The sequence below is a fragment of the Euprymna scolopes genome, chromosome 46, assembly GCF_053919585.1.
Source record: "Euprymna scolopes isolate OS-2025 chromosome 46, ASM5391958v1, whole genome shotgun sequence".
In the NCBI taxonomy this organism is placed as follows: Eukaryota; Metazoa; Mollusca; class Cephalopoda; order Sepiida; family Sepiolidae; genus Euprymna; species Euprymna scolopes.
The window spans coordinates 91,177,283-91,189,728 of NC_136527.1; the positions used below are offsets into that span (position 1 = coordinate 91,177,283).

General features: G+C 35.0%; 1 protein-coding gene across 1 annotated transcript in view; it reads right to left on the reverse strand.

Moving 5' to 3' along the window:
* LOC145270909 (EF-hand calcium-binding domain-containing protein 5-like) overlaps positions 1-12,446 on the reverse strand; it is a 205,353-nt gene that overhangs the window by 177,089 nt on the left and 15,818 nt on the right. Inside the window, exons 4-5 of the mRNA XM_080126458.1 lie at positions 11,452-11,589; positions 1,229-1,384 (exon numbers count right to left, since the gene is read on the reverse strand). Coding sequence (XP_079982584.1) covers positions 1,229-1,384; positions 11,452-11,589 — 294 coding nt within the window. The remainder of the gene's footprint in view (positions 1-1,228; positions 1,385-11,451; positions 11,590-12,446) is intronic.

The following is a 12,446-nucleotide window of genomic DNA, read 5'->3' on the forward strand; positions in this document are numbered from 1 at the left end:
CCTTGATAAGTGGTGACCCTCATGTAAAAAAAAAAAACAAAGAAACATCAGGCTGCCCAATTCCCTAAATAGTATTCTTTCAGATCTGTATCCTTCTTAAGTAAAAAACAAAAACCTGCTCAAAATTTTGTCCATGCAAATTGAAGGAGTATCCTTCTTAAGTAAGTGAAAAATCCAGGTTGTCTTAACCGATCTAAACAATATGATATAAATGCGGGAGTACCTCAGGGGTCAATCCTTTGACCTTTATTAGTCCTAATATTCATAAATAACCTCTCTGATTAAATTGTCTGTGAGATGGGTATATATGCTGATGACACCATGCTCTATAACAGACACGACAGGAAAACAAATGAACACATATCTAAGGAAATGGCAGAAACACTAGAGGAAGACCTCCAATCTGTAGTAGAATGTGGACAAAAATGGATGGTCACATTCAATGCTGCAAAGATAAAACTTGTTTTCTTCAATAATTACAAGAAACCTTCTCTACCACCAATAGCAATGGCCGAAGACTCTTTATCTGAAAGTACATCTTTTAAACTCCTCAGCCTAACGTTAACAGGAAACATGAATTGGAACAATTACATTGAGAACATTGCCAGGACCGCTGCAAAAAAGGTAGGTTCTCTCTACCATGCTAGAAGCTACTAACGCCTCAAAGTATCCTGTGCCTCTATAAGGCCACCATTCGCTTATGTATGGAATATTGTTTGATTAATATTAATTTAAACAAAATAAAATTTAAACAAAATAAAATTTAAAACTTCAAATTTCACGTTTATCTTACATCTGTCAGGCTAAGGTATAGTTCAGGGTAGTCCTAGGTGGTCCATACTTCCAGGTCATTTGAGTGGAGTTTTTTGTTTTTTATTACTTGGGAGTCACCATTTATCAAGGCCCGAAGGTCATTCAAGGATAAGGGTTAATGAATGTAAGATGGTAGTGTAGTAATTTTTAACGGTGTAAATTAGGTAGAATTTGATTATTTATGGGGACGCTTCAACAAGAACTTGTTTACATTGGACTTGAAGGCTACCATGTTGTATTCAATCATGAAACATCCCAGCAGATCAGTGTTCCATTGGCGAGAAATGCTGCATTGCTCAACAGGGGGAGGGGGCAATTCTGGGAAAAAAGCTTTTGTAAGAGTTTATTTGTTTACATCTGAAGCACCCCTACATATGTGCGTTTTCTTTTCTTTTTTTTTTTTTTTTTTGCTTACCTGGCTTTCATCGCAGGCCATAAACAAGTTCGCCAAAACTGCACGTCTTTGTACTGTGTTAAGTGAATATTGATAGGCACCTGCACATCTGCTCAGGTGTGAGAAGAAGAAGTTAAATATTTCTTGATCCATATTTATCGTATAATCCAATAACATCTGCAAAAGATCAATACAAAAGAAGCTGCAAATATTCACATCCTCATCAGTATAATAAATCAAAGTGTTTTATGATATTGTTGCAGGGCCGATCGTTGGCTGCTGATTGGCCATACAACTAAGAAAGTAGACAAAGACAAAAAAATGACAAATAGCAAATAAGAACGGACAAGGCATCGGTGATGGTGTTGTTTGCTGTATTCGATATCAGATTTGAACTATAATAAAAACCAGGCAATAATACATAAAACCATTTGAGATGACCGCAATTGCGAGCTGGTTTCTTGCAATAATTTTGTTTTGGGGGCTTATTTCGGACTTGAGGATCTAACTGATGTGTGTTTGCATATGTTTTTTAAAAATACGAACGCCACGAAAACTTGGGTCCACATATTTCACAAGCAAATGGTTTCTCTCTTTTTTTTTTTTTCATTTTTCTTCATCTTTTTCTTCTAGCGGGGGTGGGACATCCAACCAGATGTCTAACATTTACCCCTATTTTAGTGAGTCCAACCAAGAGATCTTTTCAGGATTCTAGCCGTCCCTTTCAGTGCAATCGTCTGTATTTCACTTGCCCTTGGTTCACCGGGTTGTCTGCTTTTTGTCTTCAGGGAGGTCAGAATTCTTGATTTTCTCTTGTAGGATCTCATTCGAAGTTCTGCTCCATTTTTCAAACTTTGAATAATGGTAGCAATATAATAATACCTTCTTTTGTGCAACTGTCCAGGGTTGGGTTTTTAGGCTTCATCTGTTTCCTTTTTTTGTAGTTGCACATGATGGTTTGGGGCCAGGATCTAATTCACGATCTGTTGGCTGATCCAAGTGGACCTCTGTAATGGTAGTACCATTATCTGAGGTAAGAGTGTTCACACCTTCAAATACCTTTTCTCGTCTGGTGTGTGAACGAGTAAAGGGACTCTTTTTATCCTGGGCGACGGCCAGCCAGTATGGATTATTTTTAGTATTCATTTTCATTTCATAATTCCTCATTGTCAGCGGCTTCTGATTTAATATTCAAAGCTGCCCTCTATAAAGAGAGGGGTTTCCCCAATCCGCAACCTGGGGACGCTCTGTATGGCTTGAGGATGGCAAACACGTAAACATGTGTTGTTGCAAGGAATTTTTTCTTGGAAAAGAATTTCCGCAGATTTCACAAGAAAAAGGTTTTTCTCGAGTGTGCGTTAGCATATGTTGTTTCAAGATTGAACTTGTCGCAAACGACGACGGGCATAGCTGACACGAATAAGGACGCTCACCCGAATGTTTTCTCATAGGTTCTTTCAAATGTGTCTGATCTCAAAGGCTGTGTATTTATCCGAGTTGTTTGACAAGGAAGTTGTCGAGGGTTTGTGGACAGTCGAATCATGAAATTGTAAAGATTTGAATTTGCATATAAGGGGAATAGGTGTATCAAGAAGAATGAATTGATGAGGTCAGCAATTCATTAGTTGATTACAATTCGATAGTCAGACTTTTTGATTTTATTTTTTGTGTGTGGGTTAGTTATGTCTGTCTGTGTACGAAGAGTTAGTTATTTCTAGCTGTGTATGAAGGGCTACTTGCGTCTGGCCATGTACAAAGGGCCACTTGTGTCTAGCTGTCTATGGATAGCTACTTATGTCTGGCCGTATATGAGGGTTAGTTATGCCTGGTCATGTATGAACGTTTAGCTATGTCTGGTCATGTATAAGCAGCATGTTACGTATGTCCGTGAATGAAAGGCTACTTATGTCTGGCTGTATTCAAGGGTTAGTTGTGTCTGGTCGTGTATGAAGAGCTGGAGATGTAAGTGCCAATCTGAGCATAGGACTATGTGATGTGGAATGAACTTTAACGATCATGTGATTTAAAAATATAAAGTCATTAATCTATCGTAGTTTTTTTCTATATATTAAAGAGGAAGGCCCAGGGTTTAATCACATTTTACACTGAATAATACAGACGAAATTTGATTTGAACGTCACAAAATATTTTATTCATTAATAAGTTTAAGATCAAATCTTCCACATTTTTTTCACAAACCTTGAAAAATTCAATCGTTAAAAAAAATTTTGAAAATCGTTTGAAATTACAGGCAAAAACTATCAAAAGTAAATAATTTAAACATTTTTTCTAAAACTTTAATAATTTTAATATTTTCTAACTTTTTTCCGAATAATTGGCAATGTTTGTGATCCAAAATATTTTATTTCATCATTCTAGTAAATTTTTAAACGTTAAAAAAAAAAAAAAGAAAAAAAAAAATTGACGGGAATAGCTGCATCAAGAAGGGTGAATTGGAGAGGACAACAAGTCAAATGTTTGTCAATTAAGTGAACACATCAAAGTTAAGACTTGGTGTAAATTACAGCGTCAGTGAAAGTGAGTGCTATCAATTTTAGATTACACAATTTAATCGATCCCAGGCAAGCTGCCTCCTATAGGATGGAACGATGGCGAGACTATAACAGCAGGAATAAAAATGAAGCCCTACCAGACCCAAAAGAAACACTCCCCCAGGGTTCAAATCTTGGTAGAAAAAACTGGGTGACTCTAAATAGGGCCAGAGCCAAAGTAGGCAAAACAAAAGACAATCTCCACAAGTGGGGCTTAGACACCTCACCTTTATGTCCATGTGGAGAGGTACAAACGATGCACCACCTTAGAGAAAACTGCCGATTGGGTCCTCATTGCTCGAACCAATGCCTTAAGGAGGCAAACAGCACCGCCATGTGATGGGTTAATTTCTATTGCGATAAGATATAATGATGATTGTGAAACTAAAGGCATCTTATACACTCCAACCGAGAGATCTTTTTTAAGATACTAACTGCCCCTTTAAGAGCAATTGTCTGTATCTCTTTTGCACTTGGTTCACTGGAGTAGTTTTTTTTTAAATTCTTTTTCATAAGTCCGGTGGTCCTGGATATGACTTTAAACTTTGTGACTTGTTTACCAACCCACTCGTACGTCCGACTCTGACAGACAAAACGCAAGTCTCCTCGACCTTTTCCTTACAACTTGCCCAGGAATGTGCTCATCCTCCAATTGGGTCCTCATTGCACAAACCAAGACCTTAAGGAGGCAAACAACACCGCCATTCGATGGGTTAATTTCTATTGCGATAAGAGATGATGATGATGATGATGATGATGATGATGATGATGATGATGATGATGCGTGTGGATCTAAGTATTTTCTCTAACATAATAAAAGTCAACAACTTACCAAGCTCCAAGTATACTGTAAAAATGTCCAAATTCCATTTTATTGAAAACAATTTTTTGTATTATTAATTTCCAAATAAATACAACACTTGTTTATACTTTTTAATTTCATAAACAAATACACAACAAATAAATGTTACCAAAGGCAAGATAAGTTACTCTTCTACCTACTTAGATTAGTTTTGTTTCTTTTTTGTTTAAGCTTTTAATATTTAATGTGTTTTTATTTCAAAACAAACCGAGTATCAACTTTGTTCATTTAGAATGAAAAAAAAAAAAAACATGGCTACCATAAGCATTTAATGAGAGCCCTTTATAATCTCTCATAAACTGAAAATTAAAACAAAATACTAGTAAAAACACACGCAATAAATGTCAGCAATCATGCAAAAAGTCTAATGCTCTAATTTCAAAATCTAATCTTTTTTTTTAAAAACAAGGGACATAACTTAGATAGAAAGCAATTTTTTTCCAAGGGGAGATTACTCCGTATGGATGATGATGGAGATCCTTAAATAGGTAACGTAAGTGCATTTATACTAGATACCTGACCGTGGCGAGTAGAATATGCAGATAATCTTGAGGTTCTGAGTTCAATACTGTGCAAAGGTAGTAAAAAAATTAACTAAATAATCCAAAGATTGCCATAAAACCATGTACCCTCAGGACTTCAATAAAGGGCTGGATTACAAAATTCGGTACTTGTACGGTTTAATCACGACATTAAAAAATGAAAATATGGAGAAAAAAAAAAGTTTAAATTGTACGTATCCGTTATGGAATGAAGTTCTCCGAAAAAATTTTTTACTTAATTTCATCAAGTAGTTTTTTGTTTTACAGCGAAAAAACGATTTGGGTAAAATCCATTGAGTGCGTACGGTGGTTATATGAGAAAATAAAGCTGTGTACACTCGATCTGACTTTTTGATCACCCGTCTGGTCGGCCATGTTAGATATTCATCGTTAGTTATTTAAACGAGACATACACATTTAAATAATGATTTTCTCTAGTTCAGATGAGTGCAGTAAATAAACTTTTAACTTGAAATGACCCCTAATGTACTAATGTATAACGTAAGACACAGAAAAGAAACATTTATAATGCGTACACAGCTTTATTTTCTCATATAAACACAATACGCTCTCAAGGGATTTTACCACGATTTGTTATGATACTGAGCAAAAGGTTGATTTTTGAGAAGAAAAGATAGTATTAAAGATGGGGAGGGAGTGTCGGCGCTTTAACTAGAGTTATCTCCCCATGGCGTTTCTTAAATCCAAACAAAAATGTAAAAAAAAATACAAGATGTCTGTTGGTTGGTTGTTTTTGTTTTACGGCATATCAACCCTTTTCGGGTTATTTAATGCCGAATCCAAAGATTTTTTTTTTTTTTTATTACATTTTCACCCCAAACAAGGCAAATTGCCACTTTGGTGTAGGGGGCTACTATCAGGGGCAACAACTACTGGGGTACTATGTAGGGATTTGGGCAGCAAGGTGTCGGTTCACGTTACACTTGAACTTCTGCACGTCAGTACTGTTGGGGAAGCAGGGACCTGGAATGGAATTCCAGAGTCTTGCGGTTCTGGGGAAGAAACTATTGGAGTAAAAAGATCTTTTACATCTAGGGACCTCTACAGTGTGTGGGTGGGATCTAGTAGCCTGTCGGGTTTGTCGAGGGTGCTCGCGTCGTGGGGGCACAAGTGATTGCAGTTCGTCAGAGCATTCACCACTAAAACACTTGTAGAAAAGGCAGAGGGATGCAACATTTCGTCGATGGGACAGAGGCTGAAGCTTAGATGCCAATTCAGGGCCTATCAGGTTTGCGACTCTCTTTTGAACCTTGTCAAGGAGCGAGAGACTAGTAGCAGATGCACCAGCCCAGATGTGGCAGCAATACTCCATACATGGGCGAATGGTGGCCTTATAGAGGTACGGGATACTTTCGGGTGTTAGTAGTTTTCTAGCACGGTAGAGAGAGCCTACCTTTCTTGCAGCGGCCCTGGCAATGCCTTCAATGTAATTGTTCCAACTCATGTTTCCTGTGAACGTTAGGCCAAGGAGTTTGAAAGATGGACTCTCAGATAAAGAGTCGTTGGCCATTGCTATGGGTGGTAGAGAGGGTTTCTTGTAATTATTGAATGAAACTAGTTTAGTCTTGGCAGCATTGAACGCGACCAACCACTTTTGTCCTCATTCCACTACAGATTGGAGGTCTTCCTCTAGTGTTTCTGCCATTTCTTTAGAAATGTGTTCATTCGTCTTCCTGTTGTGTCTGCCATAGAGTGTAGTGTCATCAGCATATATACCCATCTCAGAGGCAATGTTGTCGGGGAGGTCATTTATGAATATCAGGAACAATAGAGGTCCAAGGATAGAACTCTGGGGCACTCCCGCATTTATATCATATTGTTTAGATGTGCGACCGTCGAGGACAACCTGGATTTTTCTCTTATCTAAGAAGGATTTAATTATGTTAAGTATTCTACCAGTGATACCGTATGATCTGATTTTACTGAGGAGACCCTCATGCCATACCCTGTCAAAAGCCTTAGATATATCTAGAGCTACCGCTCTGCCTTCCCCCGCTTTGTCCAGTGAATGGTATATACGTTCAGAGATCACAGTGAGGATGTCTGCTGTGGAACGGGCTTGTCTAAATCCATATTGTTTGTCAGTCAGTAGTTTAGCATCTGTAAGATGATGGACTAGAGCATGGTTAATTATGGTCTCAAATATTTTGGCAAAAAGTGGGAGGAGGCTAATGGGGCGATAATTTGATGGGTCTGTCCTTTCGCCAGAATTCTTGAATACTGGTACAACAGAAGCAGTTTTCCAACAGCCCGGAAAGCAAGCTTCATTAAGACATTTGTTGTAGAGTTTGGAGAGAACTGGAGCTACTTCGGCTGAGCACTTTTTTAATAGCACAGCTGGGATAAGATCGGGTCCACATGCTTTTGAGGTGTCAAGGTTTTTTATGATAGCATGCACCTGAGCAGGGGTGGTTTTCAGATCGTCTAGTGTGGCGTCTGTCCGCATAGGAAAGTCAGGTAGAGGGTGGTTGGAAGGGTCCAGTGTGGAGTTTGAGGCAAACCGACTGGCAAGCATGTTAGCCTTGTCGGTTGCTGAGGAGACGACCTCGTGATTGTTGGTTAGTGGGGGAATTGTTGATTGCCCATTATTTACTACACTGTTGTAGATTTTCCAGAAGTCTCGAGTTCCTAGTTTTTGAAGAAAAATTTTTTTAATAGAATATATTTGTTGTTTTCAAGTCGGTTTCTATTTAACCCATAGTTGGGACCCTAACAAGTACTGCCACTCCGGGTCAGAGTGCACCTGGGAGCAATGGCAATTAAAGGGTAGCTCCACACTCCCCAAAGCCCGTAAGCTTGGGCCTCACCACTGGATATAGTTTAAGGTCATATCCAGGTCCCCAAGATGTCTGCCTTCAACGTGCTGTCATAAAAACGTGTTTTCCCGCTGTAAAAAAAACTACTCGATCAAATTAAGTGAAATTTTTTTCCAGAGATCTTCAGTTCATAACGGATACGTACAATATAACGTTTTTTTTTTCGATATTTTCATTTTTTTTAATGTCTTGCTCAAACTGTACAAGTACCCAAAATCTGAATCAACACCCTTACCTATCGTCTCTCGCCCCAATTTTATTTATTTTTTTTTTTAGGCAATCATATGTGAATATTCTAAAACTTGTGTAGAGTTAGTGTTAGGGTTGGGGTTACTCGCCTCATTATGAGAGCAGACACAAGATCAATTTGGAATGTTGGGAAAATCACACCCCCTTCTTCACTGATGACTAGCCGACATTCACCATAAAAATCCATGACAGTTCCAGAGTTTAACAGTTAAACACATGAATTGATGAGGACAGCAAGTGTGAAATTCATAACCTTGTAGTTATTACTTATCTTGTTGACCGTTATCCTCTCTGGTCTTCCAACTAGGATTGTTTTTTTTTTTGTTTGGTTGCATGTTTCAGAGGGTTTGATGTCTTTTATTCTTCAGTTATACATCTGTCAGATCTTTTCCAAGTTTGCTTGATCTGTGTAAGTTCAATGATTTGCTTGCATGTTGCATAAAAGTAACTCTGATTTCGAATCATGAGTTCGAATATGTTCAACTAGTGAGCCCCTGAACAGAGCGGAAGTCGAATCTGACTTCCGGTTTACAGCTTTCATATTTTCTGTAAGCTGCTGCGTTGTTGGATTGTATATATATATATATATATATATATATATATATATATATATATATATATATATATATATATAGTGCTCCTCACCTTGAGTTGAGCATATTGAGAAGTGAAACACGAATTACCATTAGCATATAAGCGACGCTCTTTGTGTAAACAAATCGAGCGGAGGTATTTCGAACGATATCAAAACATCGTTAAACTCACTACTCGTTCAAGCAGCCGCCAATAGCGTAATGGTTAGGAGCCTTGACTGCCGTACAAACGGTCGGGTTTCAATCCTGGCTTGAGGTAGTTGCCTGTCTAGCCGCACTGATGAGCTGTGAAACAGCGAAACAGTACTGTATGTGGATGACTATATATATATATATATATATATATATATATATATATATATATATATGGTACTCCTGCAGTATTTTATTTTATTTCTTTGTATGTACAAAGAGCTACTTGTGTCTGGCCGTCTATGAACGGCGGGATTTTTCTTGCCATCTATGAAGGGCTTGTCTGACCATATATGAAAGGCTAGTTGTGCCTGGCCGTGTATAAAGAGCTAGTTGTGTTTAGCCATATACAAGTGATTAGTTATGTCTGGCCATGTTTGAAGAACTTGTTGTGTCTGGCCATGTACTAAAAGACTAGTTGTGTTTAGGCATGTATGAATGACTACTTGTGTCTGGCTGTGTATGAATGGCTAGAGACGTAAGTGCCAATCTGAGCACAGGACTATGTGATGTGAAATGAACTTTAACGATCATGTGATTTAAAAATATAAAGCCATTAATTTGCATATGAGGGGAATAGCTGCATTAAGAAGGGTGAATTGGAGAGGACAAGTCAAATGTTTGTCAGCTAAGTGAACACATCGAAGTTAAGATTTGGCGTGAATTATGGCATCGGTGAAAATGTAAGATTCTTAATAATAATAAATAAAATAAATAAAAAGAATATTTTCAAGGCAAGTGCTCGTCTGAGCTCTAATCTACGGTCCCCCCTTGCCAAATTTCACAAAAAACACTCGACTAGCTGAAACCACTGTCAATAATTTCCCCCACTATTTATCTGTGCCCAAACCTAAACATAGATTCCATGAACAAAGCTTCTTTCATAGAATTGCACATGAAAACAAAAAACAGATAAAAAAGAAATAAAAAGACAAATAAAAACAAAAAAAAAAATAAATAAAAACCAATAAAAAGTATATAAAACAAAAAGACAAATAAAAACAAAAAAAAAAAATAAAAACCAATAAAAAGTATATAAAACAAAAAGACAAATAAAAACAAAAAATAAAAAATAAAAACCAATAAAAAGCATATAAAACAAAAAGACAAATAAAAAATTAAAAAAAAGCAGAAGGGAAAAATATAGGAGTATTACCTCACAAAAACAAATAAAAAGACAAATAAAAAACCAAAAAACATAAAAACACAAATAAAAAACAAATAAAAACAAATAAAAAGCATATAAAAATAAAAAGACAAATAAAAAAACATAAAAAACAAATAAAAAGACAAATAAAAACAAAAAAAAACAAATAAAAACAAAAAAAAAACAAAAAAAAACAATAAAAAACAATAAAAAGCATATAAAGTAAAGACATAAGACAAATAAAAAACAAAAAACATAAAAAACAAATAAAAAGACAAATAAAAACAATAAAAAGCAAAAAAAAACAAATAAAAAGCATATAAAATAAAAAGACAAATAAAAAACCAAAAAACATAAAAAAACAAATAAAAAGACAAATAAAAACAATAAAAAACAAATAAAAACAAATAAAAAGCATATAAAAATAAAAAGACAAATAAAAAAAAATAAAAAACAAATAAAAAGACAAATAAAAACAAAAAAAACAAATAAAAACAAAAAAAACAAAAAAAACAATAAAAAGCATATAAAGTAAAGACATAAGACAAATAAAAAAACAAAAAACATAAAAAACAAATAAAAAGACAAATAAAAACAATAAAAAGCAAAAAAAAAACAAATAAAAAGCATATAAAATAAAAAGACAAATAAAAAACCAAAAAACATAAAAAAAACAAATAAAAAGACAAATAAAAACAATAAAAAACAAATAAAAACAAATAAAAAGCATATAAAAATAAAAAGACAAATAAAAAAAAACATAAAAAACAAATAAAAAGACAAATAAAAACAAAAAAAAACAAATAAAAACAAAAAAAACAAAAAAAACAATAAAAAACAATAAAAAGCATATAAAGTAAAGACATAAGACAAATAAAAAAACAAAAAACATAAAAAACAAATAAAAAGACAAATAAAAACAATAAAAAGCAAAAAAAAAACAAATAAAAAGCATATAAAATAAAAAGACAAATAAAAAACCAAAAAACATAAAAAAAACAAATAAAAAGACAAATAAAAACAATAAAAAACAAATAAAAACAAATAAAAAGCATATAAAAATAAAAAGACAAATAAAAAAAACAAAAACAAATAAAAAGACAAATAAAAACAATAAAAAAACAAATAATAAAAACAATAAAAACAAATAAAAAAAAACAATAAAAAGCATATTAAAAAAGACAAATAAAAAACAAAAAAGGTAGAAGGGAAAAAACATAAAAACAAATAAAAGAAAAAAGGAGAAAAAATATACGATGTATTTACTTACCTCACTAAATTCATTACAGTTGAGCATCCGATAGGAATCGCTTATTTTGTCTAGACTGAGATCCAGCTCGGAGGATTCAAATATTTCCTTTGGAACGTCTCTGGAGAATTCCACAAAAGTGTGTAGGGCACTTTTCACCTGTGGAACAAATCAACAAACAGATCAATTTGTAATAGAGACCGCACCTCTGTTTGGCCTGCGATCAAAGAAGGAAAAAGAAGGAAAGGAAAAATTTTGTAGATGGGCACTTGACATACATAAAAGGCAGTAATTTGCGAGGAATAATTTGCAAAGGTGGGGGAATAATGGACGAATTGGAGAGAAGAGTCGGTTGAGTTTTAGAAAGCCGAGAGAGAGGATAGATGTTGACAGTTGGTGTCGTGAATTATGTTTTATGTAAAGAGGAGATGATATAAATTGTGAGAAGGAGGTTTTTTTTTTTTGGTTTTCGACAGACGTTTTTTCGTTTTCGGAAGTTGCTTCGTTCGCATGTGACTTTACTATCAGTTGAGAGAGAAAAAAAAAGGAACAGACTGCTAGTGCTGCTGCTGAGGTGAATAAGCAATCATTTCATCGTGGGAAAACAAAAACAAAATCTGACTTGAGTCTGCGTTTTGTCAACTAGAAAGAATTTAAGTGACTGAAATAGGAATTAATTCTTCAAAAATCTCGTTTAGTCATGAAAAACTATAGACAATCTTTCAGTTATCATTTAACAAGGAGTGCTATTTGGCATATCCTGTTTTGGGGACATTTCTGAAGCAGCTGTTATGTCCTGGCCACAGCAACCAGCTCCTCGGGTGTTAAACACTATAAAATGCTAATACATCGCTGACAAAACATCTTCTTTTTTTTTAACACAGGAATCACCACTTATCAAGGCCCGGAGGCCACTCGAGGATAAGGGTTAATGGGTATACATTAGTCAAATGTGATTATAGCGTAGTAAACATAAGTAGTGGGAGTTTTTTGTAAGTTGGATTACTTAGGGGAAG